The sequence below is a fragment of the Passer domesticus genome, chromosome 3 (genome assembly GCF_036417665.1).
Source record: "Passer domesticus isolate bPasDom1 chromosome 3, bPasDom1.hap1, whole genome shotgun sequence".
Classification (NCBI taxonomy): Eukaryota; Metazoa; Chordata; class Aves; order Passeriformes; family Passeridae; genus Passer; species Passer domesticus.
In genome coordinates, this window is record NC_087476.1 from 65,758,957 (window position 1) to 65,786,934 (window position 27,978).

Consider the following 27,978-nt stretch of genomic DNA (forward strand, 5'->3'; position numbering starts at 1 on the left):
AGTCAGCCAGCTTGACATTTTTCTATGAATTGACTATGAAATGATACAGCTAAAGGGCAGTATGCCAAGGAATGACCAATCCAAGCATGGCAAATATTGACTGAAACAGAATATTTCAGATTATGAGGGGCTCAGCTGATTTTTCTATAAGCACCTCAAACATACTCTGCATTTGCATTCTCAAAATTTCCACCTGCTTTACAGCCATGCAGCAAGAGGAGCTCATCACACTGCTCTGTAGATAGAGAACTGAAAAAATTGAACTTGCCCGAAATATTTTTTTAATTGTTTCCACAGGTACATATTTTTACCCAGTTACAGGGAAGTAAAAGAAACAATGGAAATAAATCCTGCTTTGCTGAGGTCAGTGACCTGAAATCTCCTGGGACAGAGAGGAGAGCAAGGATGGAGGAAGGTGGTTCTCACACCACCAAGTGCCCTGAGGACATGGAGCACTGGCACAGTCTACTGCACTGTCAAGTGTCATCAAGACAAAGGCACTTCTAGGTGGATCCCTCAGCATTTCGCATCCTCCACAGCAAAGGGTTTTCCCTGCAAATGTTATTTGAGCTGCCTGAGGTCTCTTGTTAAGATGTCCCCATTAGAGGGGTAATCACAGAAATTATGGGATACAGGAGGTAAACTGCAGGGGAGGTTTGTCCTTCCTCCATTTCACAGAAACTTACAGATATTATAATGTGAAATACTAGGATAAGAGAATGAGCTTTTCCCTTGGAGTATCTTGTGGGGAAGTAGAAGAAAATACCGTTTAAGAAAATTTGCCTGTTACAATATGGCTACATGCAGGGTAAATGCCTGCTTTTTACCAAGTGCAAAAGCATTAAGTCACAGGATAGAAGAACAGGTCCATGGCAAAGGCAAATTAATCACCAGAGGAGGTAGTATTAAAGGATCTTCTGTGGATTCCAATATTTCCATACGTATTTCATGTGTCTACCAGTCAGCAAGACACAGAAGAAAATAAAACTCCAAGAAACAGCAATCTCTGTTTGGGCCCATGTGTGGACAGGAGATTTTGATAAGTATATGAGGGACTTGTTATTAGGATTCTATAAACTTCAGGGGCTGTAAATCTAGACCCTTTTTCTTCCTCTTACTTTTTTGGGGATGATGGGAATATCTTGACAGAGTTTCTAAACCACACACATGCACACGCACACCTGGATGTTCTCTCATAGTTTCTTCTCCTGTTGTATTTTGCCTCACTTTCCAGGTCTCTTATTTCCTTTCCAACCTGTTTCTTCAGATACCCTGTTTTTGTACAATTTAACAGCAGTTTATCTTTGTGTTTTGCTCTGCCTGCCTGCCCAGAGAGGTGGTGGGGCAGTGGAGCTGGCAGGCAGTGGGCCTGGGCTCTCCTCTGCCCTCCAAAACATGCTGGCAGGTGGCTGAGCAGGATTTCAGCACAGTGCCCAAACACATTTTGTGATGACTCTCAAAACCTTGCTCATATAAAGAGGCTGTTGTGTGGGATTTTTTAAACAGTCTGTCTCTGGTTTTATGCCCAGCTGCAAGAGCTGGCATTGCTACAAACTCAGCTGAAGGCTAATTCCCACATGCCGTGCTGCCATGCTGAGCCAGGGGCTCCCTACCATGGCTTTGCTCTGCTTTCCTCCCTTCCATTCCCCCGGAGGTGCCCCTGGCCAGGAGTCTGGACTGCCAGAGTGCACAGCACCACTGCAAAGGGCCCAAAGTACCTAAAAATTGTCCATAGCTCAAGAGAGAGAGGCCAGTCCCTGCTGTAAGGCTGCCCTCAAACCCCATCCTCTGGCACACGGGCACATCCCTGCAAGGAGGGCACGACCTGTCTGTGCACAGCAGAGCTCTCCCAGATTGCACTGCACTCCCACAGCAACCAAGAAGTCATCCCTCACCTTGACACCCACTTTCAGGTCATGATTTTGTATGTCCTATTTTTCACAAGTATATTTCCTCAGGGAATTGAGCCCAGTTCAGAACTCCTCCACTGTGGCACAAGCTGTTTGAGAGTGGCAGGTGAAGGCTGTTGGAATGGCTACAAAGACACATGTCCTTTCCCTTTCTTTTTCTCCTACACAGCTACCCTTTTTAGGTAGAAAACCAGCAGTAAACCAGTGTTTTCTATGGCTGCTCTCTCTTAACAGATTTTTTCCCTTTAAATTATTTTTTAAATTGTTTCATCATTTGGGGAAAATAAGAAAAAGACAACAGGAAAATCAAATTTTTACATTATAAACCTATAGTATTTCTGCATTCCAAGTACAGTTGTTGCTGACACTATAAGGGTGTCTTATATCAGCTAAGAATGGGAAGAAAGTAAACATTTCTCCTTTGGAGAGGCAGTACACAAACTGTCCTCTTGTTGGTTTTTTTTTCACTAGAAAATGTTGGAAGTTGTTGAACAAAACAGTAATAGCACATACACCCTTTTTTTTGTCACTTACCATGGATGACAGACAAAGAAGGAGCTGACATTCAAAACCCCCTTAGATTCTGGGGTGATGATGATGGTGCCAGCAGAGAGCATTTCCAAACCTTGTATACATCAGCTGCCAGGGCTGGGATTTACAACATTGCAGATTCCTTAGTGAGCTGAGGCTTCAGAGCACAAATATCACTTACTGACTGTCAGTCTCTTGATGCTGATGTGAACATATGCCACCACTTCTCTCATTTCTTCGGAAACACCTGAGATTATGGTGATATTTTTGGCATAATAACTTTCTTCTAAGAGTCCTTGCTTTGGAAGTGAGCATAAAATCTGCAAGTTCCTTTACCAACACATTCTAGGCCAGGCTGTAGCATGGTGGGATCAAGTCACCCAATTCCCCTCAGCATCATGCCAGAATGCAGAACAGAATTCAAGTTTCATTGGGTCAGAGTGGAAAAGCACAACAGAGATGCTGATGGTGGGATCGGGAAACCAGGATGCTCATGGTTGACAAGGAGCCCAGTAGTGTCCTTCCTGCTCTCCAGGATGCTTTTGGCTTGTAAAGGCTCTTCAACATAAATTTCCTTCACGTGCTATACAGCTCAGCATCTAGGGCCACATCTTTCACAGTTGTGAAACATTTTGGGCACAAAAGAGGACTAAGCCTACAGTCCCCTTTTCTAGGCCAGTATTTTAAGCCCTGAATAATTGCAATGAGCACTATAGCTATCACCCCTGTCCTGCCACTCTAAAAACCAGTAAATTCATTAAAAATAAGAGGTGTCTCCTCCAGGGATGGTGCTATGCCCCACAAGCCAGACAGGTTGAGCTGTTTATCAGACATTACCCCAAGCTTAGGGACAGGCATCAGATTTGCCTCTGACCTCTGATTTTCTATTCAGTATCTGCAGGTAGCTCCTCTGTCAGCATGCAGGTGGCATATAGGGGCTGGGACACCAAACAATATAGCTTCATCTGGTCCATAAAAGCCCTAAAACTTATGTGGTTTAAATAAGTTTTTAGCTGGTAATTAAAAAAAAAATTATTAAGAAACTTCTTGGTGTCTGCTCTGTAGCTGGGCTATTACAACTGCAGGTCACATGCTCAGAAATAAATCTTTGGGGAAAGGGATGGGGAAAAGGACTTTATGAGGCATTAGTCATAAACAGGAGGACCCTTTTTGTTTTAAGTTATCCTCCATTACTTCTAGGTCTTTTATCTGTGCATATATGCATCAGAATTTTTACAAATAAAATGAATCAGCAGAATTACATTAGCACAAGCATCCGTAGAGCCACACCAGCAATGCTAATGTGATGATTGCTTCCACTTAGCTGTTTAAGTACCTAGAAATAGAATTTGGTGCTCAGAAGTTTCACATCTTCAGGCTCTCTGAGATGGCCAGATGAGTGTAGGAACATATTTCCTTCTTTTTGCTGGTGGCCTCTGACCACAGCAGGGAAAAAATGAATATCAAAGGTAAGGAATAGTTAAGAGAATGAAAGTTGTGGGTGAATGGCATGCACACTTCATTTAATAATTTAATAAACCAGAGGGGTTTTGAGGCAGGGCGAAAAAGCTTGTCTCAAGGAAAGCAGAGGTTTAGAAGGGACATTTTAAACCTCTACACATAAATTAAGGTTTGGAGCATGGTGTTCTGCTTTACAGCAGAACAGAATTAGTGTAGCTCAGCTCCACAGCAATGCTGTCAGAGCTCTCAAGCTCAGCAAAGCATTTGCAGGTGAGATAGTGTTTAGGTTTGGGCTGAGGTTTTGTTAATTCCCAGTGGAACTGAGCAAGTGCTTAATATTCTGCAATGTGTGTGCTTAACAGAGCACGTGTACTCAGATAGAAAAGGTGGAGAACAGATTAATTATGCTCTGACTCTTCCCATATGAAAACTTTGGGATAGGAAATGCACTGCAAAACAAACAAAATAATGTGATGATTCCTCCAGCATGTAGCAGACTCGTGGAGTTTCTTGCCAGAGGCCACTGTGAATACTTGAAGCTTATGCACACTGAAGACAGCACAAGGACTTGAATAGAGATATATTCTAGATTACTGAACAGAGAAATACATCAGCACTGGAAATATCCTGAGCTACAAATGCTCAGAGCCTGGGGGCAGCAAAGCACCTTTGATGTTTGCCCTGGTCTCACTCTGCCCTTGGCTTCTGCTTTCATCCCCCTTCTGAGTGGGGTTGGGCTGGGGCAGCCCTCAGTGTGACCTCTTGTCACTGCTCTGTGCAGCTGTGGCCTGTGGGAGAACAACTTCATGGCCTCACTTTAGAAGGACTAAGGGAAAATCCTGCTCAGGTGTAGGATCCACATTCTTCAGTAGGGAGATTTCTATCTAATTGCTATGATTTCTGCACATCTCTTGGAAGTGATTCAGAGACATGCAGAATCCTCACAGAGTTTTCTCTCCACTGAATACAAGCACTGTGAAGAAACACAGGTGAAAAGAAGCAGCTGTGGCACCAAAGTATGCATAGTATTGCTCTGGTTTTTGGCAAGTCTGGAATGAACCGTTACCAAGATAGAGTACAGAAGCCCATGGAGAAAAAAAATTCTACAAGTCAAAGAATTGTCCTCAAAACTTCTGTAGTATGAGTCATTTCAAATGGGAGGAGTAGCAGGGGCAGAAATTAAGCAGAAAAGTAGTAAATGGGCACAGACTAGAGAAAAATAATGCTGATGCAAAATAAACAGCAGTATTGCTGAAAAATGCAGACTCTCACCAAGACACTGCAGAGCTTAGTTGGATTGCCAGCCACTCATGTACACTTCCACCCTTTTAATCTGCAGTCTTGAAAACCCCTGATCTTGGGTAGGTTTGCTCTTCATTTTACTTGTGTTCCAGGGAGGCATGTGGCACATGAACACAGAGACTCGGAAAAATCTGTTGGTGTGCACAACAGATCTTGAAAAAAGAAGTGATTTCACTTTATCACCTTACACATCTTGTATGAGTCACTGAGTCATGTAACAAGAGTGTCCTTTTCCTCAAAATCATGGCATTTTCTGGGGGCGTTTTAGTTGCAACAATGAACCAGTTTTTCATTTGTTTCATCGAACATTACAGTGGAAAATGCAACCAAGCACTTGGGCACAAAGTGGAAAGTATTCAATTTGAAATTACTGTACTGGCCCCTAAATTTCCACAAGCTGTGTGTATTTTGTCAGATCAATTTGTATCTAAAGGATGAGTGAGCTGAGCAGAGCCTTTCAGAGCACAGGAGGAGAATCAGCCCATCGCCTGCCCAAGTCCACTGCTGAAAAAAGGGAGGAAAGGTAAATTGATGTGTATAGGTATGTTTTCTCCTTGACTTAAACAAGTTTTTCTGCATCATTTTCTCTCCTGCCTTGCCAAACGAAAAGCAGGTTCAGCAGGACAACAGCAGATTCTGGTAACTACTGCATTTCTCATCAATGTTTGTTTTACAGATGTGGGGATTTTAACACAAATTTTAACACTATGAACCTTGGATCGTCATAGCAACACAAAAACATAACAGTTTCAAACATAGTTTTATATTATCTCTGCTAACAAAGAATATATTTTAATCAGAAATATAAGACAGTTATGAGTACATAATGTAGACAGTTGAGTAAAAAGAAGATAACTGTACATTCTATGTTTAGTGATACCCCAATAAACCAGACTTAAAGGCACAGAAATTACCCTATTGATATAATTTCCATCAATTTCTGATACAATTATTTAGGGAGGTGTTTTTTTTTTCTTTTTAAATCAGAGTACCATCAAAGAATACTTTGAAATTACAGCTATTCAGGAAAGCAAAATAAAACTGTTTATAGCTAAAATTAAGTTACTGATTTTAGCTCCATAAGCAGAAATACACAAATGGAGAGCTCAGCATTTTCTGAAGTGTACTCAAGTCATGTTCCCAGCAATCAAGAGAGACCTAATCAGATTTTTTTCCTCTCAAAAATAATGATCTTGGCAGATTTTGTTAAATAGCTTGCCAGGCATTGCTGTTCCCAAGGGTGTTGTGTGCTTATGGTGATTGCTGGGTGCTGAGATGTGTTTGTGCCTCACTGCTGCGTTTCCTCAGCCCCGTGCCTGTGTTGCTAACAGCTGAAGGAGATATTTCCAAGTGCTCTGAAACCCGAGTGAAGATGCTTCTTCTCAGGTGACACGAGAGCTCAGGCAGGAAGGCCACCGGGCCACTTCCTCTGCCTTATCTCAGGAGGCTGCTCATTTCTTCAGTTCACGCTTTTTCCTACTCTTGTTTCTTCATCTTCCCCTAGTACAGAGAAGATAACCAGTAACTAGTATATCCAGTTATTGTCTTACAAGACATTTTGCAGTCCTTTGCATGCAGCAAAATTGCTGCAAAACAATGCATTTATTTTATCATATAGGAAGAGTGGAAGACTTCAGAAATTGAGAGCAGCACTTTCTGCTTTAGTTGCCCATGGCTGAATAGGTAAATTAAGTTTAATTGAAAAAACAAAAACCAAACAAACTAAAACCATCCCACAAATGAGATTTTCAGTGGTGCTGAGAATATAATGTCATGATTGCTTACATTATTCTTTGAAGAGGGTACTTGGATGGAAAGTGCCAGAAGACAACAAAAAACCTACATCAAGTCTGGCTAAAGAGGCCAGCATCTGTTTATCCTTGTTCCAGGTGAGTAAGACATCCCAGCAGGGAAGAAGGCAGATCAGAGTCCTGGTTCTTATTGCTAGACCCTGAGCTGCCTGTGAGTGCCATCAAGCTGCAATACTCACACATGTGGCAGGAAAGGATGTGGGGGTCATGGACAAGTAACTCTCAGTGAAATTTAAGGTTGTCATTTATACCGTGTTAACATGGAATTCCAAAGTACCTGAAATACTGTGTGATCAAGTGCTCAGAGCACCCCCACAGCCACTGTGACTGCAGGCACTGGTAACAGCAGTTCTCCCAATTAGCTACATGTTAAGAAGCAGCATAACTCAAGTAGAGAGATTAAATAATCCATTTCACCTGTAGAGTCTGGCTGGTGTCAGGGCCACTGCTACTGGTGAGGATTTCCCTCTCTGGCTATAAGCACAGGTGTTGCAGAGTGGGAGACATCTGACAGTCTTGCCTGTTTCAGTAAGACACGTGTGAAGAGAAAGACTCCATCAAGCTGTGGTTTTGTTTACACTTCCACCTGGAACTATAATTTAAGCATGCTTTAAGCGGTGCCCTTCCCATTAGCTCTTCTAAAGCACAGCCACATCAGTCCTACTTCTGAACCACACATCTCAACACAAAGGATTTATGTGACTGCCAAACCACAGGGCACCAGCAACCATTTTTGTGCTTGCGAAGCTTCACCAGCTGGAGTGCACTGCATGAGTTAATTGCCCAGGAGAAGGTATCCAGCTGGTCTGTGTTCTTGAAAGCTTACCCTTCCACACTTCTTTTTTTTATACAGCTATATATTGCAAACTGCATTTTAAGCCTAAACACAGTCTTTCATTCTTAACCTCTGTGTTTATGCATTTTATTGAATTTTTGAAGATTGGATTCATTTTCAGCATTTGATTTGTTGCAGTGACATTGGGCTGGCTGCCCAACTTAACCATGGCTGCTACTCTTGGATGATGGCCTGACCATTAATTATTTCCTTGCTGAAACTGCATTACCACAAAATAAATTTTGTCATAATGACATTAAGTAAAGGCCACAGAAACCTGTACAGCATTAGAAATTTCTTCTTGGAAGCTTTTTTATCCTTTTTCTTCACATTATCTAAATCGAGAATGAGATATCATTTAATATTTTCCCAGTTTATGAATAAACAGGCCTTGTATTTTCCTTGCTGTAAATATAACAACATCAGCATTGAAGTAATTATCAAATCATAGACATTGTCCTGCAATCTTTATAAATTCAATTCTCCCAAATAAGACAACACATTTAAGCACAAAAAGATTGAATCATGTCAGGTTAAGTTTGTTACCATCTTTAGTTTACAGGATATAACAGTTCTTCATAAGACAAGTCTCAGTAGGTAAAAAGGGTTTGATAAAATACTTATTACTCATTCTTACAAATATGGAAATTTTTAGCCACAAAACTAAAAAGTAAACTATTTAGGACTCTAATGAAAGACCTTGAAGTGAAAGGAAAAGCAAGAGCAAAATATTTATAATTAAGAATGAGCACCCCATAGATTCATTGTTAGCACAACTGAGGTGCCAACAATATGTATTTTGGTTACTTGTATCAAAATCCTGCAATTATCCTAATATGCAGTAATGTCATTGCCCTTGAAAATACTGCTTTCCTCTAATAATTTAAGAAGCAGATCAATTATAAAATCATGTGGTTTGGTCTTGCTGTTGGTGATGTCACTCTGTTGCTGAAAGACATAAAAATTATTAATTCTTTTCCACTTCTATCATTCCCAGTCTGCTCCATCAGAGCAGCCCATTACCCTTTATGTTAGATTCATGTGGAAAATAAACCACAATTTTTTTTCCAGCAGAATACTTTTAAAGAAATATCTGCAGAGGTGATTTACCACTGAGAATATAAACAGAGTTGGAGACATTCAGTTATCTTTTGCTGCATTAATCCAATTCCATTTTAGCTAACAGCAGCCTGATGTTCATTATCCTTCCAGAAGGTAATCCTTGCTTGCCAAATATATGCTTTTCCAGTAGCTATTATGCTTCTAAGTATTTTCTCATTGTTTTCTGCTACACAGTGTATTATTTAGAAATAATAATTTTGTAACTTCATCATTGGTTTGAAACATCTCACTGCAATTTGATGATGAAGAATAAACACAGTACCAGGTTTATACATTTAGAGTAAATGTCTTTGGCTACTTTAGATTTTTTTTTTTGCTCAGTTACAGACCAGTAAATTCAGTGAGTTTTATAGATTAGAGCTCAAAAAGGCCATCACAATGGGTAATGGAATAAGACTGACATTTTTGCATTATTGTTTTAAATAGGGATTTTATTACCTGCTCCAGCACAATCTACAGCCTTTTTCCTTTCCTTTGCTCATGTGGGTTTGACCAGCAGTCTCAAATTTTAGTTTCATTCTAGCGCAGAGAGACTGTTTTGCACATGATTTTGTGCAGCACATATAACTCAGCTGCCAGGTTTGAGACTTTTCAACCATGGAGAACATCCTGGTATCAAACCTGCAGCCAGAGCTTTGTTGTGCTTGCTGCTGTGCAGAGAGGGAAGGTCATAAGCTTACAACATAAGCAAAGGGATCAAAGTGTAAAATAGCAAGTATGGAGTAAGGGAGAAAGGAAGGTATTTAATTGTCACACCAGACACACCAGTTCCCTTTCATCAGCTTGCATCATCAATCTAAAAATGTCCTGCAGAAGATTGCCACTAGTACTTTTGTGATGTCCAAAGGAAAAATATTCACAAAACTGTACCTCTCAAAGCCCAACCCATCCCTCAAGGGGTTGTGCTTGTTGCAAAATCACTTTTAACAGAATTGATTAGCTTCTTCATGTGCACAGTCCTGGGAAAGAATATATACTATTGTTTGGCCTTATAATGACACTGAGATAGTCTAACTACCTGGAGTTATAAATGTTCCCATTTCAAGCAGCAAATTCATTAATTTCATGGAGGTAAAAACATGCTCTAACAGGGCAGAGAATACAGACGCTCACAGCATCACGGCTGTTTTCGCCTACTGTTGCTCTTGTGTGATGAGTTATCAAAATATTTTTACCTGGTTCCCAGTATTATGGGCTTCTTGGGCCCCCTCCAAAATAACCATCCCTGTCTATCTGATTCTATTTTTTTTTAATAGGAGCTCCTTTTCTCTAAAATTTGTAGTACTTTAGGAATAAAATAGCAAGAAAATATACAAGTACATAAACAAGAGCCTGTCTTGATCCTTTCATCCAAATTACATCAAGAGGCTAGCCTGTGGAAAGAGCTAATGATCCAATCAGCATAAGAACACATTAAAAATTTTAAATCTAATACATTATCTCTAGATGCAGATTTGTTATGTAATTATACATCTGAAGAAATGGAATATTTTTATATGATTGATTTTTCTGTTGCTATAGTCTCTAGCAATGATCCCTTTAGCATTTAAGTTCCTAGTTGCATTCCACAGAAAAAGTTTTGAATGACTGTTGCTTGACAGAGTGGTCTTCACTGACAAAAGCAGGAAAGTAGCAATGAGGGGAAAAAAAGGATGCTACAAATAGGTACAGAGGGACTGCAAGCCCTGGGAGCCTCCTGGGATCTTTTTGCATTCTTTGTCAGCATGATGTTGGCAAGTTGCTTTCATGCAGTTCATGAGCTAATGCAATCTCTATGATGTGTGCTCCCAAGCAGTTCAGCAGAAACACAAACTGAAGTGGCAATAAGCAATGAATCAACAACCCCTTGCTGAAATGACAGTAAGCAATGAATTAACAGCCTGCTAGGGCATCCTTGAATCTGACTCCTGTGTCATAGGGATTCCTGCACTACAAATGAAACATCAGTCTGCTTCCATTGCCAATATGATCAAAATTAGGAAGTAGCCAATACAGAGTGGCTGTACTTAGTCCTATACTTGTTTGTGCCATGTTGTGCACTGCTCAATCCCAAGAGCCCTATATATATATATATCCACGCACACACATACACACACACACACATATATATATATATATATATATATACACACACACACACACCACCTGTGGAACAAGAATCAAATCTACAAGTATTTGCCCCAGCATTTATTACAAGCTGCGTCTGGAGGAAAGGGCTTCTGTCAGGGATGCTTGGAAACACACTTTAAGTTTGCAGTTTCAAATAAATCTCAGCAGAAATATAAAACTTAAGCAAGTTGTACTCTCTGCTTCTCATGCCATTCCCCTTCTCTCAGTGCTTGATTTTAAGGAGAATATGGTAGCAATAGCTCACCAATTTTACTTTAAACTCAGTTAAAATGAGGTAGCTCCTGGGCAGGCAGCTGTAGCTTTGCACATTTGCATGTGAGCCCAACAGCCAGACAGCAGCACTCACACACTCCCTCTTCTCTCTGCTCTGGGCTAGGAGAAGAAAGACCTGTTGTTGTTTTTGAAGGTACCAGAGGTGCCATATGATCCACACACCTTTGCTGTGCTGCTTTTTGAGATTTCCTGTCAAACTGACACAGCACAAGACAAGACACGGGCTGTTACCATTAAAGTGGCTGGTTCCACTTCTATATACAAATATTGGTTATGACCCTTTTTGCTATTTGTGAAATTGGGAAACAAAGACACATGACAAAATAGGCTGCTGGAATAGCCATCTTGTCTTTATTTTCTCATCCATTTTCTAAACAGGCAATATTATTTCAAAAAATCAGAAATGAAGTCATGGTCAAAACCACACATAGAATAACTTAAATAAACATTTTTCTTTTCAAGATGATTTAAGTATAGGATAAATAAAATATATTATTTTGGACATTCTCCATAAACAGCTCATATCCAATAGTTTCCCCATTAAGTATTCAGAAAATCAATATGTATTACTTAAACCTCTCTGTCACTGACTGCATCTTTAGAGGAAGAAGTTGGCTGGAAAAATGAGATTTCACTGAAGAATAAACCTATAGAAGTTATGTTTCTTAATGTTTATGCATCCTTAATTGTCTCTTATCTCTTGAACTCAACCTACAGCAAACTGGTTTTATCTGAGTGGGACTGGAAGCTGTCGGTGCCACTGCTTACCTTAGCTTAGCTTAGCTATGCAGTGCTGCTTGGACCAAGGAGCAATGGGAAACACTAGGGATCATCCACAAAGCTAACACTGAGGCTAAGCTCCTGAGAAACCATCCTCTGCAGAGTTGCTCCTTGTTCCTATAGGGGAATATATTGGCTCCATTCAGCCCAGAGATGGCCCAGCACTAGCTTCAATCAGCTACATCTAACACACACCCACTGCTTGCACAAGGGGAGGCCTTTGCTCTATTGAAGATATTAATCTAGGTCAACAGCCCAGAGGCTGTGGTGCCAGTCCTGCACACAACTCCTATAGGACTGTCTTACCCCAGTGGTTACTGCTCAGACTGACTTGGCACCTAAGAGAGTCCCTGTACAGCACTGCATGGACCAGAGGAGCAAAATGCAGCTTCAACTCAGAGAACTCACAGTCTAGGATAATGTAACAGTCATCCTGCTCCACAACAAAGCAAGGCTGCCACAGCTGGAGCTGTGTCCTCTCTCCATGTCACAGCCCAGCATAACCCCAATGTCATAAAATAATATAGCTGGAGCTCATAATATTTAGCATTAACTAGATGGACAAAGAGTAAATCTTAGTTCAGTGCATTAGACATTAGCTTTTTGTTTTTAAACACTGAGCTGAAGAACCAGTTTCCTTCTGGTCTTTCTCATCAATACCACTCTTCTACAGAATTACTACAAAACACTGCAATATTCTAATATCTGCTTAAAATAACTGAGCAGCTTTGATGATGGTCTGCTCCATCCTAACCTGAATCTTAATCCAGTCGATCTTCGTATTTTTTTCTTGTCACTTTTCATTGCCAACTCTATTTCACCTCACATCTTGTTTAGTGTCTACTCTGAAACCTCAGTTCCTATAGGCAAGTGGTTAAAAGAAAATCTTGTTTCATGTTGCAGTTCCTAGGTCTCATAATTTCACCAAAAGGCTTGAAAACATGTCAGCTTAAAGAAAGCAAATAAAAAACTCTAAGGCACTTTTTAAACAAAATTCTTATCACTTTTACAAGAAGCTTATAATCTGAAGAGGTGAGGTGGGTGCCTGAGTCACAGAAATTTCTAAGTCCTTGGGGTTTAAATGTAAGGATTCCTCTTCACCTTCCTTTTCTTCTGCTTTTCTACTCTTCTATTTGATATGAGGAACGAAGGTGCCCAAATTTCTGGTAGAAATCTTCTTCAGCGCGATTCAGAGCTTCCTCATCTATGTAGACTGCTGGTCTCCGGGAAGCCAGGAAGTACTGCACTTTCCTGAGGCTCCATCCCATCACGTACCTCAGCCAGCCGCTGACAGCGGCTGTGGACCTGCCAACGCCAGCATTGCAGTGAACATAGACTGTGTGTCCGTTCTGCAGCAGCCCGTGCAGGAGGCACACAGCTTGTGGCAACATCTGGATTCTTCCTAAGGTTGAAAACAAGGCACGTTCATTTGCACTGGACAAAGTCAGCTCATGGCTGAGATTCTGCCTGTACAGCCTGATGAACTGTGAAACATAATGGCAGACCTGACATATTCCACTTTTTTCGTTCTTTTCTCAAATGACTTTCTAGGCTAACTTGTTTTTTTCTTTTTTCCTTGCAATATAGAATCAGATCACACAAAACTGTAAAATGCCCCAAGTCTTCTCTAAATATACATTCTGATAACATCAGATGTATGTGGCATATTCATTTTCAAAGGAGCTGAGACAAGGCAGCACATTATAGAGGACAGCACAACTTACAGAGCGTTAAAGTTAGCAAGCCAAAAATTATTTTTTTTTCCTTTTTAATACCAAAGGTTTGTGAAGATATCTACATACTGCTGATTTCCAAAACATTTTCATGAAGGCCATCAATTCAGTAAGTGAGAAGGGAGGAGGAGCAGAAGAACATTTTACTGTACAACTTAAAACTGTTATGATTTCACTGTGTACTAAGACCACAGTCAAACAACACAGAATAGCCTTTCTCACTCCCAAAGGAATGGACATACCATTTTCTGACACTTTTCTTCTGGCTATCCTGAGAAACAGAGCTGCAAGAAGCAGAACCCAACTTTTCCTCATGGCCCATATGAGCACTGACATTAAGCCCTTTCAAATCCCTGTTTTAAGGTCTCCCGTCTTCCCTGATGCCCTGTTGTTACCTATTAGAGGCAGTGGTATTTCACTGTGTTGAAAGCACTCGCTTCTGCTGGCAGGCTGCTCACTTGAAAACACACTCACTTTCTAACCTTCTGGTTGAAAACAAGACTTTGAACTGAGCATTCCAACCAAGGACTTTAAAAGTACTAGTAATTGATGTTACAGCTCAGGTGCTCTGAGTATTTTCAGTTAATTGCAAATGATTATATAAATGTTGCTATGGAGTTTCATCAGACTGGGATACTGCAGTTAAAGTGTTTGTTTGGAAGGGAACAGAAGACAAAAAACACTGTCTCTCCTTTTTTAATCAGCAAAGGTGGCAAGCTGCCCTGCTCTACAAACTTGCAGTCTTCCACCTACACAGCATATTTTCATTATATAGGCTGAACTCAAGCTGAAAGTAAAAATAGTTAAGCAGTTATTGATGTCAGATTGCTTTAAACTCAAACACAAGTAATGCTGCCAGACACAAAGTGCTTCAGATAGCCTCTCTGCCTACAAGAAAATATTAATAATTTGTTAAAGACAGCACACAAAGAAACTACACCTTGTGTTCCAGCTATATTTTCATGCAAAATGTGCACAGAACTCCTCCCCTCCCCGCCAGCTGTCATGAAAGTGACAAATTATTAACTCCAAGTGTTTGTTGCTATTAATTTACTGCAAGAGTGACATGAGCATTACCTTCAGTGCTCATGTCTGCAGTTGGCAGCCAGACATAGGCAAGACCTTCTTCCTTATACAGTTTCATGAGGATTTCGGGGCTCATGGGTTCTGGGTAGCGGTTGCAGCCCCAGGAATTTTGGACAATGTCAGATTCAGTCTGGAAGTTCATCACAGCTGTAACACCCAGCTCATGCTTCAGCTTGATGGTCACGTGCTCCAGCTGCCGAGGGCAACTTCCCAGCCAGATGTTTGGCAGAATCCTAGCATTGAGAAAACAGTGGGATTGATGACAGTATCTTAAGGAAACTGCCAAGTTCCAAACCTGCTTCACATCATCACACAAACACTGCTAAAGCACAGACTTTTCCTGTCAGGCAGTAACTTCTTATTTCATTACAACTTCTTTTTGTTACAGTTGAGTTGGTGATGTCTGATGCTGGGGATCAAGCTCCTAGACTACCCATACATACTGAAAAAAATTTCAGAGCACAGTTATAGCACAGGTCTCCAGTGCATCATTCATCACTAAGCTTGAAGTAGAAGCTTACTAACATCAGGGATGAAAATAAGAAAACTCTGAAGATTCATGCAATTTGTGCACACAGAAAAACAAAATAAAACAAAAAACCACAAAAAACTGAAACAAAACAAAAACCCCAAAGACAACAACAAAAAACCTAAAGAATTCACATGATCTAAATCTGCATTACTTTAGTAATAAGTCAAACATAAAGAAGTCTTCCAACTCTTTAGCTACCACTATAATGAGGGTAAAAGGCATTTTGAACAACTCTTCTGTGATGAAACTTGAAAATTAATGAGTAATTTTCTTCTAATTTTTCTCTGATCTCTTGGAGGCTAGTGGGAATCAAACATATGTACAGCTTCCCTCAAGGCCTGAAGGACCAGAAACCTTTCAGCAAAACAAGAGGCTTATGTTGGATGGGAAAGTATCAGAACATGGTTGTTTATCGAAATCAAACTTCAAGACTTCTATGGTTTTCCCATTGCTGATTATCATAAAACTATTGTATACTTCAACAGATGTTGACATGATAAACTGAATATTTAGAAACTTGTTTTCAAATGAGGGGTTTTAATATGCACATGCAATTAAATTGATGGCATCTACAATGGATTATTCAGATGCTCAAATTATTAGTGATCTGCTTTAATTTCTTTTTGCTTCCATTAACTTCGATTTTGACTGTGTAATCTACAAACTAAAGAAAATATCCCTACACTTAACACAAAACTTTGCAAACCTTATTAACTGCAACAAATCTGTAGCACTTCTAACTACAAACGTAGCAAACACTATTAAATGCAAATCTACAACAAAAGCAAGATCCTCAAAAATAAAATGTCTGCCATGTATGTCTTATGATCTTTCCCAGTTTTAACCTCAGCAATAAATAGGGAAAAGTTTTATGTTTTCTCAGGAGCCTATAAACCACTCTTAAATCATCAGGTAGCTATTTCCATTTTACTGTCACAGTAATAAATACTAGCATTTAATTAAGACCTGTAATTGACTGTAATTATTAAATCCTGCTATATTAGTACTGCAATATTATCAAAAATAAAAATTCAGATCCGGAAATAAGTAATTATTATTGTTTCCTGTTTGTAATTATTGTTATAACAATAATTGCTATTGTTTCCATGGTGAGTTGCATACTAGCCACACAACACAGCCTTTGGCCTTAACAGCCCGTGTTTCAATGGGACAAAACACTTGATCTCAATATATGGTAACTGAGACCAATTTAAACAATTTGCTATTACATAGCAAATAACCATTTCAACCATGTTCCAACAGTGAGATCACTTGACAAGATTTGACTTAGTTTTTGTTTCACATACATGTTCAAGAATTGCCCAAAATCCAACATAACCAGCTCAAGCATTCCCACTGATCAGAGGGATGGGCAAAGATCCACTGCAACAACTTCACTACACCTTCCCACGTGCCAGCCCCACAGCAACCCCCATCCTAACGTGAGCAAGTGACTGCTGTCAGGATTCTGCCACAGGAACCTGCCACCATGATTAGGGCATTTCCAGGTGCTGAGTGTGAGCTACAGTGGCCTAACAGATGCTGACGAATGGCTGGAGATGAGCAATGGCCACAAAACTCCATTCCCGGGACAGAGAAATGGCAATGTCACTAATAACTTGTGACAATGAGGATATAATTTCAAGAACAAAACATTAGTACCCTTCCTTCAAAGGCTTTCCTGGAGACTCATACATATGTAATTCACTTGATACTTTGTGAAACATCTAATGCACTAAATTACCTTGATGGGAGGAAAAAACATGTGTTTTCTAGGATTTGATTAAACTAAAAGTGACTGAAGCATTCCTGAGATAAATAAAATTCTGAGTGGTACTCTTGCTTACTGATAAACCCATGCTATATAATTTTCCCCCCAATGATTTCTTAATGGGTGAACATCAGAGCTGTGCTATCTGCAAGACCCCTGGGATATAGACCATTTGTTTATTTTGTTCTTGCAGCCTCACAGGTCTTGTACATGACAAGACCACGTGTATTGCACAATACTAATTGCATTTACTGAACAATCTGAAGAGTTCACCAAATTTTTATCACTGTCTTTCCCCACAATTAACTAAACTAGTGGAGTCATTCAGAGAATGACCTAAGAGATGTATTTAGGACAGGTAATTCTTGAGAATTAATTTTATGATCAGGTCCTAAAGTTTAGCCTTAGAGAGGATCAAGATATAGCCTTGACCTTGGTCTACAAGCCTTTTATCTACCCGCCTACAAAAAACTGTAACTCTTGGTCTTGCTGGCCAAGGCTTAACCACCCTTTTACCATGCAGCAAACAGTACTGCAGAGCTGTCCTATAAGCCAATTTATGTAAAAGTTCTAGGATAATCCTATTGCATGGTACCTATATTTCTATTTAGCTTTATCTAGCTTAAACCTTGCCTTTTTCTGACATCAGAAGGAAGGAATAAAAGGGGTTGGTGCATGTGTGAGTACAGAGACTAATGGAGAGTTTAGCAGCTATATTTTAAATATAGATTTTTTGGATAGCCCTACTGAGGGTTTCATTATGCTGAGGATCAGGAAAACATACATATTGAACCAAGCAAGAATGTGGTAATTTCATTTTTACATCTCTTTCCTTAATGATATAACTTCTAGTTTTCCTTTTCAATGTGGCCCTTCTTTAAGTTGCCACTGAATTTCAGTAGGTAGCCAGATTTTAGCCACAAGACCATTTGGCAAGGGAAAGAGAGCTCTTTTATGTTCCCCTCTAAACTGTCAAGCTATAGTACTCTGAGCTCTCTGACAGCCACTGCTTTCCAGCTCACATGTGGGTATATTCCAGCAGCAGTTTGTGTGATCCCTAAGCACATCAAAAAATATTAGGAAATTATTAGTGATCAATAGACCTTTAATCTTTTCAGCTGAACCCCTTTGATGTTCCCAAAATATCAAAACAGGATGGTGTTTTAGCAAAATTCTACTTGAAATTTTGCTTTAATATAAACATGGCATTTTGTCAATGTGCATCTTCACTCTCTGCATCAAGGATAACAAACCATGTTTGGCTCCAGAAGACACGGTCAATTCAGTCAGAGACAGTTTATCAATGAAGAAATCACCTAGAGTGATTCAAACATCAACAATATCTAGTGATCTTCTGAGATTAAGACTTGAAGATTGTCTATAAACCCTTTCTTTATAGTTACTTTCTGTCAGCTCCTTTCAGCTACACTTCAGTTCCCCACCAGCAGTATGGATACAATATTTACCTACCTTAAGGGGACTTTTAGGGGTCCAATGCATGAATTAATGCAAGAAGCTTGAGGTTGTGGTAACAAGGACTAAATGTTAGGCAAATGTTATTCAGTTTATTTTTACAGAGCCCAGACTGAAGGCTGACATATTTAAAACCTGCTTTTTGACTTCTAAACTGAGAAAACCAACAATTATTTATCATTACCACTGAGTAAATATGGAACACCCTGCAAACACTTGTACACTTCTTCTCCAGAACACTTAAATTATTTTTAATGATGTAGACATATATTGTGTTTGTTGGCTTTCCCCCAGGTCCCCGCACAGTCTAGATTAAAATATAACAATGCAGAGTGAATACATCTAAAATACCAAATATATTCCATTTAATCAATGTGTATGCAAATGTTCTTCCCCATCCCTAGGGAGAAAATGAGTCTGAGGCAGTGAAAAATTAGCATTGTGAATTTTTTTTTTTTTTTTATTGGTGCACACCAATTTTCAGGCTGGTTTACAAAGCACGACACACCATACCTTTCAATCTTAGTACAATAAAAACAGCCCAGCAACTGTAATTGTAGGGATGTCATTTCCAGGGAAAGTGACCTGACCTAGGGGAAGACACCAAGTTACTGCATCAGGCAGTCAGCTCTTCCTCCATGACACCAATGTCTACTCTGATTCTTCAGCAGCTCCAGTTTTACTTTTGCTAATAATGCTTTGAGGCAAACAGATCCTAAATTGAAATTTCTTTAAAATGCTGAGTTGCAAGCTGGGATGACTCAGGTGCTGCTTCCAGACCTGAGTGTGCTAGGAGAAGGCATCTTAGAATCTACCCTAAAATTAATCAACCCACTAAGAGGTACAGTTCTTATAGAAAGGGATAGGATTTGGCACTTTAGGAACACATTTCATAAGAATATCTATCAGGTACTGACAGGTGTCCTTTTATCCTGATAGTTGCCAGCTTTAATCAAAAGAGAGGACTTTGCAAAACTAAGGAAAAATAGCAGGGTATTTGTCATTGGTTATTGGCAACAATGATCTATCAATGATTCCATTTGTTTATACCAGTGATATTTTTGACCAACGTCCAGTCTATTATTTTAAATGAAAAGTGATTAATTGAATCATCCCTCAGTGCCAGGTCAAGGTGTAGCCTGTGTTAAAGCTTGCACTCCACTTCACTTTTCTAGACCAGACTTCCTTAGATGCCATTGAGCATCTGATGACAGTGAGATAAGTGCTAAAATACACATATAACAAAACAGAGCCATTTAGCTGAAAAAAACCAAACAAAATAATGATTAAATTAACTCTGTCCTCCTCAGACTCTTATATCCTAAACGTATAGCATGCAACCACAGCTACACAGAACTTGCAGGAAAACTTACTCTGCATTCCCAGAAGAGCAACACATATAATTCAGTCAATTTATCCCCAGAATTTTGTGTTGCTTCTAGGCATGCAGAGTGGGTTTTTTTTCACCAATGTAGTGCTATTACCCTGGTACCACTACAAGCAAGCAGTACAAAGGGAATATAGGCTGAAGTACAACTCAGTCACAGATGATTTTTGCAGCACTTGAACTACTAGAGACTGTTTCCAATTACACTGCATTCCTATTTCCTCTCCTGATGGCACAGGAGTAGGAACTCATTCAGTTTTTTTATAAGGTCAATTTTTAATGGAAAATTATGATCTGTCTGAACCAAAAACTTCATAGAAATTTTCAACTTTTAGCCAAATTTAAACTAGTTCAGAGACCAGATGTCTGTTCCCTGTCTCATATGACACAAAAAAGAGATTTCCAGAAGTATTGCTTTGGGCATATTCAAAATGAGAATATAGGAAATGCTCAGCTATAGCTGAAATGCTCTTTCATCTTTTCTGCGTTCTCTGCCCTGTGACAAGGCACATCACTTTAATGGCAATACCACTGGATTATGATGACCCAGAACTATCATCCTGCATGTGTTCCTTCTTTTGCCTGTGGCATCCTTCTAACAACATATAGCAGCTTATTCATAGGTCTGTGTGTGCCTTCCCTGAAGTACCAAATTAGCCATCTCTCCTCCAGGCCTTCCTTATTCTTTTCTCTGAACCTGTGACAGTGAGCACTTCCTAGAAATCAGATGAGGTTCCTGTACTTTTGTCAGAGCAATCTGGAAACATTACTTAGATTGTCTAATGCCCTGAAATGGATTCACACACTGAGAAGAAATTTCAAATTACTAAATTCTGTTCTCCAGCGGAAGATCTGAGCATGTTCAAATATTCTTTGATATGTAGAAAACACACTGATTACTATCCTCACCTCTGAAAAAGATTTATTTTGTCCAATATGAATAATGCAGTCACAAGTCACAGATACACTTTCTTGTCTCCACAATGGACACAAAGAACAGATTCTTTCCTTCCACTCTGTAAAACCCTTTTACTTCACTCTAAGTTACCAACACACTCCAACACAGCTTTGCATTCTTCACACATACACACACACACACACACACACACATGCTTGTCATATATTCAAAGCATCTGATCACTCTTGTTTGCCTTTGGACTCTCTCTCTTTTTGAATATGTTATTCCCAGTACTGAAAAGAGTACATTTCTGAGAAGAGCCAAAGATTACTTACTTCTGTGCTTCAAAGGCTTTATCCCTCTTTAAAGTTCCCTGGCAGCATGTCATTGCTGACCTACATTCTTAACTTTTTCAAGTTAAGACCTTTCCAAACAGATGAACCTAATCAACAAGGAGAGACCAAAGTTTGCCCAAACCATTATTAGTTTCAATTGGCAGTAGTGCCAAATTAAACCAAATTAATATGCAGCAAAGGAGCAGATGAGATTCACAGCTGATGAATGCATCTCTGCAATACGTCTTGGAATAAATAATCTCACATGCACATCACTGTATTTTAAGCTAACTATAATTAAATAGAAAGGGAAACAGCACCTGCTTGTAGTGAAAGAATTGCCTTATAAAGAGATCAAAGTGGAAATATGAGCCTGTACCAAGAAGTGAACTGAAAGTATCAGAAAATTTTTAGTAATGGTCTAAAAATCAAGGATCCTACTCGATGCACTCAAACTTTGAACTTTTTACAATATTTTGTTGTATCAAGAAAGATACAGAAAAATGAAAATATTAAAACTTAATTCAGTAGATTCCAGCAATTTCTTGTGAAAATACTTTCAAATGAGGGCAGACTAAGGATTTAACATTCTTAAGAGGGAATTTAACAACTGTTTAAAGACTATATATATGAAAAGGGCAAAGCAACTGGCTTTATCAAAATCAAAGACATAAAGAATACAAAATTTTATATAGCTTCACCTATAAAGTAAATACTAAGAGATGAGGAAAATGGCAATATTTTTAAAATATTTTTTTTGTCTTGTGTCTTCCTCCAAAATACAGAGAGCATGGACAGATACCAAAACAGAGGAGTCCCTTGTTTGGTCTTGCACAGGAATTCTGGTTTTACTATAGTCTGTTTAAACAAAGGACAGAAAGATCTCTCAGCAAAATGCCTCTTTACCAATGAAATAATAATGTAGGACTGAGGGGTTACGACACTGACATTTCATTGCATATTGCACAGGGCACAAGGGTAAATGGCTGTGGTCTTAATCCCTTCTCCTGTTGATTTACTGATAAAGTCTCCTTGCAGAACAGAAACTGATGGACTCTTCTTGATGAGAGGCCTGACTTAAGCAGGGTTGACTGGCAACAGTCAGATGCACTTCGTTTGCCAGCACAGAGTCAAGCAGTAGCAGCCAGAGCAGGAAAGCAAGGTTTGATGATGCTATGGTCTGACTCCAAGATAGAATAAACAGGCTTAATGAGATCACTCTTATCAAGAAAGATGGAATAAATGGCCATAACCTTAGCAGAAGCCACCAGAGAAAAGCACTGATTTATGACAAAACTCTATCCTACTGAAACGACACAGCTGCAGACCTTGTAGAAACTACTTATATTCTTGAACAAAAAATTGCTCTTACCTAAATGTCAGATGTAGAAGAAGCACAAGTCATTGCTTATAAATGTGTTCTGCTTTACCACTTAAAGAGTGCAGTTTATTGTGAAGTTAAGATTTCTACCTCAGGGCTTTAAATGAGAATTAAGCAGGCTACAATGTAGTTCCAATGTGTTTTTTTACTTCTCCTTCTTTGGAACTCTGATGAAAAGCAATTAAGGTCTGGCAAATTTTCTACTTAGATGTAATTTGAACTACTTATCTAGCCTCTCACATGGGAACAGACTTGGAATGTAGAAAGAAACACCTGCTTTTATCACTTTAGAACAACACTTTGTCAGTTGAATTCTGAGTCTTCTGCTTAATAGTATCTTATTTATTCCGTGTTCATAAATCGGTGGCATAAAACTACCTCATTTACTGATATGCCAAGCAAATAAGCCATTAAGGTTTGACCTCAAGCAGACAATGTGCTAAAAGCAAAGCAGGTAAGAGTAATATCAAACCTGTAACTAAAATACAGTATTGCCCAGACATTCAGCTACAAAGTGGTTCCAGTGTTGCACTGCCCTCAGGTTCTGTTTTCTCAGGAAAGGATTTCCATACCATCAGCTTGATGGCACAAAAGGGTTTGATTGCTCTCACTTCACCCACCAAACTGCTTTTACAGCAGGCACCACAGTGCCTTGAAGTTTTGAGACACTGAGCAACCGTGCCCATGCCTAAGCACAGCCCAGCTCTTCTCATTCACAACCTTCTGGTACATTCCGTGTGTGCTTCAGGATTGTCCCAGCTTTGAATTCACCAGAGACACAGTATAAAAAGATCCACATGAGAAGAATTAAAGTCGCATAAGACTTTAGTCTACAGATCCACAAAATTCTCTCTTTATGGCCCATTTTTCCCTTCCACAGCAATCCTAAACATTTCCTTGCAAGGAACATAAGAGCTTTATTAGAAGAAACTCACAAAAAACATCTCATAGTAACAGATACAAAGATTGAGAACATTCCTAACATCCTATACCTTGCCACAGCAGGGGAACTTATTTGAAGAAAACACATAGACAACTGGGAAGTAAACTACGTCCCACACTGCAAAAATGACAATAATAGTTGGATAAGCAGTAACACTATGCTTGAAAGTCACAAAATAATCCTTCTGTTACATTCAGTACTCATTGACCGTCATCAGGAAAAATGGGATGAAGGAAGAGAAACATCTGGAGAGCCCAGCAGAGAGTGCCAGAACAAACAGAGTTCTAGAAGACAAGTTTTCAGATAAAAGACTGAAAGATCCAAGGACTAATATCAGAATTAATATAGTGAGATATTCCAAAGTCAACCACTCTGATTTTGGGAAAAAAAAGGAGTTTCCAAGGATATATTAAAGGGCTGTAGAGGGGCAGGATACTAATTTGCTCTCCAAGTCTTCTGTGGAAAGAACAAGAAGAAATTAACTTGAATTGCACTAGGAAGACTTAAATTGAGATTAGCAAAGCTTTTTAATGGTTGGAATAATGAGGTAATTGAATGGGAGAGTAACAGGCCTATAGAGTCTCATCACTAAGATGAGATCATATTTTAGATCAGGCTGGATAAACCTGAAATGATTTAAATGTAATTGAGATTAAGTTGGAGCAAGGAAATGGACTGGATACTTTCTGAGGTCTCTTTGAGCCTATGATCTATGATACTATAATCATAAACTTTAATTTCCATTTCTGGAATCACCACCTATATTCATTTATCAAGTTCCATCTTGAAATAATTTAGGTTCCTTGTCCTTCCTGCCCTATTTGAAGGGTCATGCCAGAATTCAGACATCATTCCTTTAATGACAGAAACCTTGTTCTAATTTACACTCTAAATTCATTCAGAAGCAATTAATATCCATTTGATCTTAAAGAAGGTTCAATTTCAATAATTCTTCTTCCCCCTTTGTACTAATTCTTGAATGTCTTTTACAAATAGTAATAGATCCTCTTTCTTAGTCTTCATTAAACTATGCTGTCTAACCCAGAAGTAGTCAAACTATGGTAGCACAGAATTCCTTTCAAGACAATTTATTCAGCTTCAGCTCCAGCAGCATAAAAGTTACACAGCCTGTGGAAACCACTCTCATTCAGTGCATATTTGTTATCCAGAAACAATAATAGATTAAATTTATCTAATTTTTTCTCTAAACTAAGCTCACATACTCCAGTAAGTTCAGTGGAATTGCTGTTATCAACCTTGCAGTATGTTCAAAGCTATACAGTGAAAAGACCCACAGTATAAACTCTTCTCCCTTCTTCACTTCATTCCATTAAAAAGCTTAAAGCAAATTAATTTATCTCTTATAAAAATTTTTATGATCTATTTTATCTCTAGTCTAGATATGATCTAAAGTAATGTGGCCACACAACACTTTACCTACACAGCCAGAACTGAAATGTGGAACATTAAATGTTATTCTCCCTGTATTCAAAGTGAAATCTTTTACGTCACATTTTTCTATGTATTTCTACTGTGAAGATAAGAAAGTAATGATTCACAAGCACACCAATGCCTTGTAGGACAGCGTATCCAGATCTAGACTTACAGAACTTGGCCAGAATTTATTTTCAAACATACACTCAAGGTTTCAATGGGTGCCTAAGGAGCACACTGTATGCAGCAGAAATCAAAATTTGACTTTGTAAGGAGCAAGTCTTCTTGTACTTTCATCTTATAAACATTCTCTGAAAGCAGACAGTGTGCCAATTACAAAAATACAACCTGAGAAGAGAATCAGGTTCCAAGGCTTGTACTGAACAACCTGGAAAGGACTCCTCCACTGGCTTGTGAGCATCAATGCCTAAATGCTCCAATTAAGGAATCTTGTCTCATGCAGCCATGGTCGCCAATGGTTACTTCCTACATATGTCTCCGTTAGATTGCCAACATTCCCATTTGTTTTGAATTAGAATGAATACCCGGAAACACAAGAACAACAGGCTGCTAAACTTAGCCAGACAGCAATAAACCATGAATCTCTTGGCATTAGGAATGAGAATTTCTAACATTAATGCTCAGAAATGCTCAGCAATGGGAATGATGCCACTGCTGGCACCTTTAAGTTAAATCATCTCAACAAAATTGACTTAAACTGCTACAAATGAACTTTAGGTTAGTGCCCAAGAAGATTCGGGAATCATTAGTAAAAACATATTTTGTGTTCTTTCAGAGTTTACCTATTAGCAGCTGCTTAGGAATCTAGACTGGGAAAACAATAAAAGATAAATCCAGTTTTCAAAATGTATCATTTCAAATCCAATGGAAATACATTCCAATGCTTCAGAAATGAGTACATATTAATGAAAATTGCATAATTGTGAAGCACAGATTATTGCTAGGTGGCCTTGTGATCCACATGGCACTATATACACATGTACAAAATAATGGAATCTCTCACAGTCAGAGAAAGATATACATTTATCCCCTGTAGTACCATCCGAAAGCAGCCTTAATGACCTCTGTATCCATGTTCATTCCAATTTTTCCAGAATTTCTAAACACACATCAGTTCACTTATTTGAATTTTAAAGAAGGACAGATACATACTTCAACAGCACAGGCTGGGGGAAACATCTTAGAAATATGGAGAAAAATGGGATTTAACCTCACACATCAGTTACATAAACATCTAAAATAAGGTGTTCTCACAAGAAAGTCAAATCAAATAAAAAAATCAAAATCAAAAATCAAAGGAATACCATGTGTATGGTGCTACCACAAAAAAATGGCGAGAAAATTTCATTTTAGATAATGTACCTGGTTTCTAGATTCTAAACATAAGATTAATCATGCTGGTGGATGTGTAGCCAACATCAAAGGTTGAGTCTGGGATGGTATTGGAGCTACTAAGAGACCCCAGAAGAACCTATGTGTATCTTTTTAACACAAAACTACAATGTATAGTGGAATGTCTTGAAGAAGTCTTGGATGAAAAATGGGAAAAAATCATGAGAATTAAATTTATGAACAATCAATGCTGCAGTTTTTATTGGAGTGCAAAAACTGACATGAATTACCAGGGGTTCTCTATATTTTAAAAAGGTCTCTTTCTCTTCCTTTCAGATTTCTTTCTTTTCCTAGCAGTATCACTGAACCTGCTTGGAAATTGAAATTTCCAAGCATTTGAACAAATATTCTAAAGTGACCTACTGCTACTAAAGTTTGTTTAAATGTGTTTACATTATCAGCTGAAGCTTGACTTTGTACATTTGCTAAACATACTGGATAGCCTTATTACCAAGACTACAGATATATTTGAGAAGCTTTTTCCTCCTTTTATCTCACCAGATTGAACCAACTTATTATTATGAGGAAGCTGAAAAATTCAGTCTTCTGCAGTGAAAGCAATATTTAACATTTTTTAGGACTGGTCTGCACGCAGCCAGCCCTCCAAGCTGGCAGCCAGACCACAGAAAGAAGGAACATTAGAGAAATTATTTTGTTAGGGAAGCTGCATATCCTCCTTATCAGATCATCACCTTGGGAAAATGATGGTACTGGATAGAACTGTTCTGAAGTTAGTCAGTCCTGGAGAAGTTAGTTAAACCAAAAACTAATAATTAAAAAAGAAAAGGCTCTAGAAGCTCACCAACATCCATCCCCTTGTACTAGTGCCCAGGATCCATCCCTGAACTGAATAAGAGTCACAGAGAGCCTCATTGCTGACCCACAGCTGATGGGTGGGAGGGAAGAGGAGGGAAGGAAATGGTGAAAAGGCAGAAAGTAAGCAACAACCTATTCAAATATTAATTTTTTTTTTATATTCCACATTTTCTTGTGTCTGTATTAAAACTGAAATGCATATTTTGCCTTTATCCTCTTCTTGATGCTTAAAATCATATATTCTATGACTAGGTTTTTCACATCAAAGAAAAAATACATTTCATTTAAACTTATAAACCATGCTGTCTACTGAACCAATAAAGAAGAAATACACATTTCTTAAAGCTTGGCAATGTCTATGACATTTGACTCAATTTTTATCACAGTTCATGGGAGGACACGCATTAAACTTCTGAACAACAGCAGGGATTATGTACCTGACTCCCTGAAATTAAATTTCCCAAAGTACAAGCATTAAAGGAGGGAGCATGAGATTTTCAGTTCAGCCTCTTAATATGTTCCCTGGGAAGACAAATGCAGTTCATTTCTTTGTTGGTTTATTATTTTTTTCCTTACAGAGAGAAAATTATATATGGGAAAATACAGCAACCATTTGATAAT

The 27,978-nt window shown here is 38.8% G+C and overlaps 1 protein-coding gene across 5 annotated transcripts in view; it reads right to left on the bottom strand.

Annotated features, from left to right (window-relative positions):
* Positions 1–11,704: 11,704 nt before the first annotated feature.
* Positions 11,705–27,978, bottom strand: part of EPM2A (EPM2A glucan phosphatase, laforin) — a 43,408-nt gene continuing 27,134 nt past the window's right edge. For all 5 annotated transcript variants that reach the window (XM_064413632.1, XM_064413630.1, XM_064413629.1 and 2 more), the window contains exons 3-4: positions 14,966–15,207; positions 11,705–13,557 (exon numbers count right to left, since the gene is read on the bottom strand). In XM_064413632.1, coding sequence (XP_064269702.1) covers positions 13,277–13,557; positions 14,966–15,207 — 523 coding nt within the window. In that variant the 3' untranslated portion in view covers positions 11,705–13,276. The remainder of the gene's footprint in view (positions 13,558–14,965; positions 15,208–27,978) is intronic.